The following is a 9,033-nucleotide window of genomic DNA, read 5'->3' as shown; positions in this document are numbered from 1 at the left end:
CACTGCTCAATACTGTCTCTTTTTGTTTTTGGTGAATGTTTATCACATAAAATAGCGTGCAAAAGTTTGGAGTTGTAAGATTTCTCTTTTTTTGAGAGAGAGAGAGAGAGAAATTAAAAGTGCTTGATAACAGATAACAACTTCATTCCATCTGCATTAATTTATTTACATGGTCTTTGCACTACGGTAAATGCAGAATGTCCAAAAAACCACTGTCCAGTAAGTCAACCATCCACTCTGTTAATGATGACATCACTGTTACCATGAGAACCTCAGTATGTGTGACAAAGCTGAAGCAGGTGCATAGATTGATGCTCATGGGATTTTACCCTGGACACAGCAGCTGTGAAAATCTCCCTCGAACACACTCACACACATTAGACAGTCTGGATAGTGTCTGTGAAAACCATATGCACTTACACTGTTATGATGAAAGCTGAAAAAAAATGCCTCTCATGACGACGCTTTCAGGACATCCTATCTCTGCTATTGAGCTGTGAGTGAGTGGGCAGAAGCACAAACATTATGTAACGGAAATGTTTCTGCCTCAGAGACAGTAAGAGAGCATCCACATACACATGAGAGAGAGAGCCAGTGAAAAGTAAATGAAAATCTCACCTGACCTGGTTAGGGTGAGTGAATAAAGAGATGAAGCTGACAATTCTAACATTTCAAAAATAGATTAAAATATAGTTTTTATGCTTTATGTTGTTAATACTGCCAGGAACATTTGGGAGAATGGCACTAGGGATGAGAAAGAAAAAAAAAAGAATAATTTATACTTAAATAATTTTACTGTTGATGTGTAATTCATTGTGTTATTCAGTCATTGTTTACACACAAAGGTGGCTTCTTAGAGCTGTTTAAAGTAATTGAGAACAAAACTCTCTGCAGTGGGATTAAATCTTTTTTGTCTTTTTGCAGAAATGTGCTCTCGCCTGCACTGTTAATTGTTTAATCGGTTTTGCTTTCAAACATGGTATGTTTGATTGCATAAAAAGGCACAAAAGGAACTCCATATTTCGTGGAATGGCCCTTGTGAAGCTCCAGCAGGTTTGTCTGTATAGGCTCGGAGGGGATGGATTTTTCTGCATCCTCATTTTCCAATGGACTGCTATCGAGTGACTCTATTCATAGCCCTTGCCCCGTCCCAGGCAAGCCATGTGGCCTCTCAGCAGTACTACACCGCACATCTGTTCAGCTGCTTTCTTTCTCCATTATCATTTAGTCAGACTCATTTAAGATGCAGTGCTATCAGAGGGGATTATGTTCACCCCTGAGAGGGCATTTCCTGTTCCTGTCCCTCCTCAAACCGCTTTCTTCATGGCCATTTTCTGTACAGTAACGATATAATCCAGCGCCCGTTCTTACGTAACTCCAGTGAAGTACAGATATTAATAATCCCACGCGGCCTGTGGCACGCTGGCTCTGTGACATCACCGTCAGCCACAGCAGAGTATGACTAGAGCACTGTGGGTAAACACGCGTAAGAGCAGGACATGGAGCGGTTTGCTGGAGTTCACAGAGAGCAGGGCTGCCAATGTGTAGATTATTCATAGATTATGGGTCATGGTATGTACCACTTTTGCAAACAGATGTGTGGATTAAGACATTTGTAGATTACAGTCTGTGGATTGATTTTTGTAGAGTATGTTGTGTACAGTAAATATTAATATATGCTTTCAGTGTATTTGTATTGTCTTTGGGTATTATGTTTGCATTTATTATGTTTGTTTAGATTATTAGGGATTATTGGATTTATAACTGGAAAATATCATACATACATGTGTTTACAAAAATGATTTATTTAGTGCATGCAGGGTCATATCAATGTTCATGCTTATGTGAAATGGCTCAGAGTGTGTGTGTGTGTGTGTGTGTGTGTGTGTGTGTGTGTTTGACTGCACCAGGGGTCTGGGCATGATGTCAGTCTGGGGCCGATTTGTATGCATGATGTAAAAAGTGTATGTGTGCGAGGTATGCTTGCGTTTATGTATGTGTGGGTTAAAGGAGACTGGGGAGTGTGTAACATTTTGTTTTAACATCTGCAAGGTATGTTTTTCGGTTGTGTCTCAACATTTGATCAAATATTTTCGTATTTACGCTATTGTTCAAATGTTTGGGGTCAGAAAGATTTATTACTTTTTAAAGAAGTGTCTTATGCCCACCAAGGCTGCATTTATTTGATCAAAAATACAGTAAAAACAGTAGTACTGTGAAAAATCTCCCTCTTTATTTTTGTTATTAGGTTTTTGTTAATTCATCCTTGTGATGGCATGGCTGAATTTTCACGAAAGTTTAAAAGAACAGCATAAATAGTTCACCCCAAAATGTAAATTTGCTGAAAATTTACTGACAATTTACCCTCAGGCCATCCAAGATGTATTTGAGTTTGTTTCTTCATTGGAACATATTTGGATAAATTCAGCATTACATAACATGCTCACCAATAGCTCAACCCCTCTGCAGTGAATGGGTGCCATCAGAATGAGAGTCCAAACAGCTGATAAAAACATCACAATAATCCACAAGTAATCCACACCACTCCAGTTCATCAATTAATGTCTTGTGAAGTGAAAAGCTGCATGTTTGTAAGAAACAAATCATCATTAAGACGTTTTTAACCATTGCTTCAGCCTAAAATATGAGTCCTCTATCCATAATATTGTGTTCTTCAATGAAAAAGTCAGAATTAGGAGAGAAACCGGCTCAGGACAAGCACCTTTTACAAGCAAAAACAGTCTAAAACAGTTACTGTGAACAAAAACTGTGATGTTTTTTATCATGTTTATATTTATGTTTGGACTCTCAGTCTGATGGCACCCATTCACTGCAGGGTATCTATTGGTGAGCAAGAGATGTAAATTTCTCCAAAACTGTTCTGATGAAGAGACAAAATACATCTTGGATGGCCTGAGGGTAAATATTTTTTCAGCAAATGTTCCCATTTTTTTTAACTTCCCATTTTAAATGTTCCCATTTTTTTTAACTTCCCATTAAAAACTATTGCTTTAATGCATCCTTTTAAAAACATTTTAAATTAGTAAATTAGTACTGTAATTTAAAAATTCACATATCTCGCTTAATTTTATTGTTTTATTTTAAAATATTTAGGAAACATTATAATTCAAAACGGCAAATAAAATTTAAAACAGATTTTTAAAAATCTTCAAAGAAACAGCTTTGCTTTGAAGCAACAACAGTTAATTAAACTCTTCATGCATCCACACCACTAGGTGTCAGTATAGAATCAAAGACTGCTGGGATAAAGAAGAGTCAGACACAAAGAAATAAGCACACATTAAAATGTAGATGGGTGCCATCAAATTAAATAAACAGGAGAATCTTATGATTCAGACACCAATTCTATTATTTAGCATGCATTAACATGATCTCAAATCAAATCCTACCTTTCCTCAAAATTGTTTATTTGTTTTTTTTCCTTGTAAATCCTTCACATTGAAAACAGACAAAGGATTAAAACTTCTACTGTCACATAAGGAGAATTGTAGTGATCATAAATAACAGTAATTTTACCCCTGTTGCTCATGTCTAATTGGTTAAACTGATGGTGCTACAGCTCTCACCAGCCTATATGATGTCCGTCCCATGCACTGAACGCGCTCTCCTCCACATCACGAGTAGACACGCCCCTTATTGCTGATTGGCTACAAGTTTGTTTTGCGATTCGGCCCGAATCAGTTTTTAAAGCATTTTTGAAAAATCCCTCACTCTGCCCTTAAGTGACATGTGGCTCTGTCCTGTAGGAGATGATGGGGGTTGAAAGGCAGTGCGAGGTGGAGGTACTAAAACAGTCCCAAAGAGAGTTACAGTGGGTTCAAAAACAGCTGTCGATCATCTCTAACAGAACCAATGGCCCAGGCAGTACCAAGGATAAGGTAAGTCTTTGTGTTCATCAAAAAATACACTATAAAAACAGCATAGATGGCATTTTATATAGGCCCTATGGTTGTTTTTTTGTTTGTTTGTTTTTTAGATTAGGTTGATTTAGATTTTAGATTTGAAATAAGAGTTTAATCTATTATCAATGTTGTAGTTTTGGTTCAACCGCAGAGCTGTGGTCCAGGCATTATTGGATTAGTCTGTGTCCTGATCATGGTTTGGTTTTCTAAGGACTTGGCTTACTCCTCCATCTGGAGCAAATGCTCACTTCCTCTTGAAACCTTATCCACCCCTCCTTTACCCCACACCCTCCATCTATTCTTTCACAAAAAAATCACTGACTACTTTCTTAAGTCACTTGATGAGCTTTATACATGTATCGAGACAGCAGTTAGTATCCTGGGAAAAGATTAGTAGCACCTGTGGCATATTTAAATTGCATTCATTTTATGTGCACATTTGACCTAAAGTTAAAAAAAATCTCCAGTTCATTCCTGTGAGATGTTTTGTAAAGCTTGTCTGAGTTAGCAACAGTAACCAAGGTGGGTGGAGCTTAGCAAAAGATCAAATTGTACATACCATTCAGATCAAAAAGTACCATACCAGTCTTTTTGTGGCAAAGTAGCCATTCAAACGGCTCCAGTCTCCTTTTATTTAACAAAGATGAACTCGATCCTTCACTTTAACCTACTACAGTGCTTATACGTTTTCTGCTGCAGATCTGAAGAGGATGGAAATTGCTCACTTATACACAGGGCAAATAACAATTACTTGGCTGGAGTGTTTTAGAGATGTTAATGAGTCCTGCAATGTACTCAGGGTCTAGATGCACTTTTAGAGACAGGATATCAGTGCAGGTTTATATACTAGAGTGTTGCCATATCTGGCTGTGGTTATGCAATTCTAGATATCCCATGAGACAGCAGAGGGCTCTTTTGGGAGAGATTGAGGGAGACAGGGAGAGAAAGAGGAGAATGACAGCCCTCTTAATAATTGCTGCGGTTGCCAGGCAGCAGTCTAATGAGTATCCAAACAAGTCAAGCTTGTTTTCTGTCTAGTTTAAGGGTTATTTCCATGATATTTCTTTCTTGAATCTCATGGTTTTTGCTGGGCACACTGCTGTATTTATGCACAGCATTCATTTGTTTCTGCAGGCATTTTTTAGTAAGTGTGCAATACCGGTGAGGGGTACAGAGGGCAGTCTTGTCCTATTGTTTCATTGCCAAGTCTGGGGAAACCCTGAACTGTCCAAATAATCCTCCTTAATACCCTGCTGCTCCTGCATCCCTGATCTCTGATTGGCCAGGGCTGCTGGGAACCGTCGTGCCACTGCACAGTGGGAGATAAACGATTGGTCGGACACACTCACTGGTGGAAAGAGTAAGCAAGCACGGAGAAAACGAGAGAGAGAGGGTTCACTGGGTTTCTCACAAGGGATCCTCATTAACAAATCCATCTTCTGCAGTCAAATCATAGATATCTAAGCATGTAATGCACATAATTCTTTACCATTGATGAAGCATGTTCTTTAAGTATGCAGGTGTGTAGTATATTCCCAGATGTAATACATCCACCATGTTGGCATTGTCCTTTGACCTGGATGTTCTTTGATCCATGGCCTCATGCGATAGTGAATTGTCCACTGGTTGCACACATAATCTCTGTTGAATGGTGCTAATTCAGACATCCTATTTATTTGGTGTACTGACTTTTGAATACCTCTGTATATAGCCGTGGTTGTATTTATATGCACAAGAATATTCCTACATTGATCAGATTTGTGTCATTTTCATTATGTAAGTATTATAAAGGCATTAAATGGATAATTCCCCCATTGTAGAGGAACATTTTGTCATCATTTATTCATGTTGTTACAAACCTGTATGCCTTTCTTACAAAAGAAGATATATCGAAGAATGTTAGTAATTAAACAGTTTTGGTTTCCATTTTAAAATGATTTCCATTTGTGTTCAGCAGAAGAATAAAGTGCATACAGGTTTGAAATGACATGAGGGTGAGTAAATGATGACAGAATTTACATTTTATGGGTGGACTATCCCTTTAACCTGATTCCCATAACTAGATCAATCCAGTGCTCAGAAGGTGGAACAGAAGTGCCTCTCAAGTGGCATTTAGGTGTCTTTTTTCAGACTGTTTAATGCTGCTCAGAGGTGGCATGAAAGCATTCAGACACCAAATGTAACTGTATACGTTACTAGGGCTGAGGTAGGCCAGAGAAGACTTATTGTAGTCTGTTTTTTATGCATTTTGAGCAGGCATTACAGAGCAGCCTTAACTTGGCTGTGTAAAGATGCCTATTCCGGTTTCTAGAAATCTGAATGAGACCACTTTCATTTGCCTATATCAAGCAGTATTTGGGTCGTGTGAAAACATATTTGTGATATCAATTGTATAGTGAACATTCATTTATATCTGTGTATGTCTGAACAAATTGATTTCTGGGTCATATAGAGAGTGGATAAGTGAGGTATTGAACAAACATATTTTTTCGAGCAAGGAGATTTAACTTTTATGAACGTTAAAAAGTGTCATCATGACCTACAATCCGAACTATATTGTTATTGTAAGTCACGATAAAACAGACATAGCAACAGATCTTCGGTATTGCGATGTGCATTCGAGTGAACAGGATTATTGGAAAAAATGTTGTGAGGGGACTTTCTTCTATCCATCTTTGTTGATTGGTTGTAGGCAGATCTGAACGTGTGATTGCAGTCGATTGTAAGAAAGGAGTGGAGTTTAAGCGGATAAAGTGGTTTAAGTGATAGGAGAAGTCCAGCATATATCAGTAGAGAGAGGTCTGCCGTTTTCACCAAAAAGCCGAGTTATGTTAATTAAACATTATGATGTCTAAATGAATGAATGAATAAAATAAGTAAATAAATACTAAAATGGGGGAGGAAAGGAGCCAGAGAGAGAATGCAAAAACACCTTATTTGACCTTGTCAGCTCCAGTCATGGCCCTCCAGGGCGGATGGGTGATGCTCACCTGATGATGCTGAAAATGCTGATGCACAGCATTGGGCATGAGAAATGTATATTTACATGACAGAGATGTCAAAGTGAAGCAACGCACGACTGTCCTGCTGTTAGCTGCACTGGCTCTGCACTTGTGCGTGCTTCTGTGAGCGTGTGTGTGTGGGAAAGAGAGAGAGAGAGAATAGGCCATTGGTGTTCACATATCTTCTGCGTTGATCCAGCACACAGATAGCTACAGCCGAAGAGCGCTTAAAGCGCGCGCTAAAGGCAGCGTGTTCGTGTGCTGCGTTCTTCCAGCAGTGTGCGTGTGTGTGAGTGAGTGAGTGAGTGCGCGCGCGCGTGCGGTCTCCTCAGTACCGCCCGCTCGAGCGCTTTTCTCTTCCCTACGGTCGCTAATGAACCGTTTTAAGCCCGGACAGCGGACCGGAGCCGTCAGCCGCCACTTAATATGACACAGTTGGACGCGGCTGTTTTGACGGGAATCATCTTTTAACGGGAATCATCTTTTAACGGAAGAGCGGCGGAAGAGGTAACAGAGTCGCTGTCCATCGCTTGTTTTCGTGCACGCGCTCAGCTGATCTGAGAGCATGTTGTGTTGATAAGGAAGCTATTGGATGTTTTGGTCAGAAATGTTTTTGTAAATGCGTTACGATACGGTTGTTTAGTCGGTTAGATGTTTACGCAGCTGCTTTGGCTGTACATGTCATTATGGCTTGTGCGGTCGTCTGCACTATAACCTTAAAAATACATACAGTAGTCCGCTTAGCTGTATTAAATTAGCCAAAAAACATTACTCAGGATCTTTCTGCCAGTGAAACACATGGCTGTGTTGGGGTACTTTTGTCTAAAGCCATTTTAGATTGCAGCACTGCTGAATGTTTCTCACAGTAGCGTGTACTATTAAAGAGATAGCCCTCTTTTTCTCAGCACTTCTGAGCTCTTTAAACTCCTTCTAGATCTCGCTGTCATAATCAGTTACAATTCTTTGCTTTGGTAACATTTTAACGTATTCTTAATTTAACAGCCTAAAAGTGATAGGTGAGGCTGGGGCTAGTTGTCACAGGGGTTGAATCTCAGTAGCTATGAGATTTTGAGCCAAAAGTACAATTACACCAATGTGTGTTTTTTTCCCTTTGAATGTTGGATTCTAGTTCAAACCAGGGCTGGGTATCGATTCAGATGTCCCGATTCGATTCAATTCTCGATTTTTTGATTACATTTAGTGAATATAGTTTTAATACAAATGCTATTGATATTTCTAAAAAAATTAACAGTAAACATCAGTTTACAAATGGTGAATTAATACAAAGAAATTAAGAACCACATGCCTGTATTTTAAACCTATTCTTTTTTTTTTGTATAGGGTCCTTTTTTAAACAATAATAGGGCCCTATAAAATGTTCTTAATTTTTCTGGTAATCAGATGAAGGCATAAAACATTAATTTAATTTATCCTAATCAAATGAAAATTAAACCCTTTTATTTTTTGGCAAACAAAGTGCTGCACAACAGAGGTTTACTGTTAAAATTAAAAAGAAAACAGATGTGATTATTCCTTTAAAAATAAAGAAATATTTATTAGCAGTAGTAGCATTGATTCTTAAGACTGCTAAATAGTAATATATTCTGACAGTTTCTTAACGTTAAACTAAACTTTTATTTTGACGGGTTGCCGTGAAGAACTTGCAGCTGCTGTGTATGTGATATGACGGTAGTTTTCTCAAATGAAACGGTAAAATGCTAATAAAGTGACTCTCAGAGCAGCTGGAGATGACATTCGTGTTCATATCATCATATGGTGAGACGGCAGAAGCTGAAAACAACGCGAGCGTCATCAGCGCTTTAGTATGTGTGTAGTAAACAAAACAGTGCACCGCGCCGTCCACCATTCATTCATTGCGGAAATCATGGCGCCTTATGCGTGATATCAAATGCTTCCGCAGTCCCTTTTTAACCCAGCGCTGGGTTATATTTAACCCAGCATTTTTTAGAGTGTGGATGCAACACATGCTTCGGTTGTAATGGGCTTTATTGTTTTTGTCTCGTCGTGCCGGGAAACGGCATCACAGTATGATAAAGGGCGTAACATTTCCGTCACACGCTTGAGGTATTCAGCCAATCACAACGCAC

General features: G+C 38.9%; 1 protein-coding gene across 1 annotated transcript in view; it reads left to right on the top strand.

Annotated features, from left to right (window-relative positions):
- Positions 1 to 9,033, top strand: part of LOC107753130 (RIMS-binding protein 2-like) — a 162,605-nt gene that overhangs the window by 10,174 nt on the left and 143,398 nt on the right. Inside the window, 1 exon segment of the mRNA XM_016569256.1 lies at positions 3,768 to 3,899. Within this exon segment, the coding sequence (XP_016424742.1) occupies positions 3,768 to 3,899 (132 nt within the window).

The sequence above is a fragment of the Sinocyclocheilus rhinocerous genome, unplaced genomic scaffold, assembly GCF_001515625.1.
Source record: "Sinocyclocheilus rhinocerous isolate Xijiao unplaced genomic scaffold, SAMN03320098_v1.1 scaffold20, whole genome shotgun sequence".
Taxonomy (NCBI): domain Eukaryota; kingdom Metazoa; phylum Chordata; class Actinopteri; order Cypriniformes; family Cyprinidae; genus Sinocyclocheilus; species Sinocyclocheilus rhinocerous.
The sequence above is the reverse complement of the archived record's forward strand: the minus strand, read 5'-3'. Positions and strand labels throughout refer to the sequence as shown.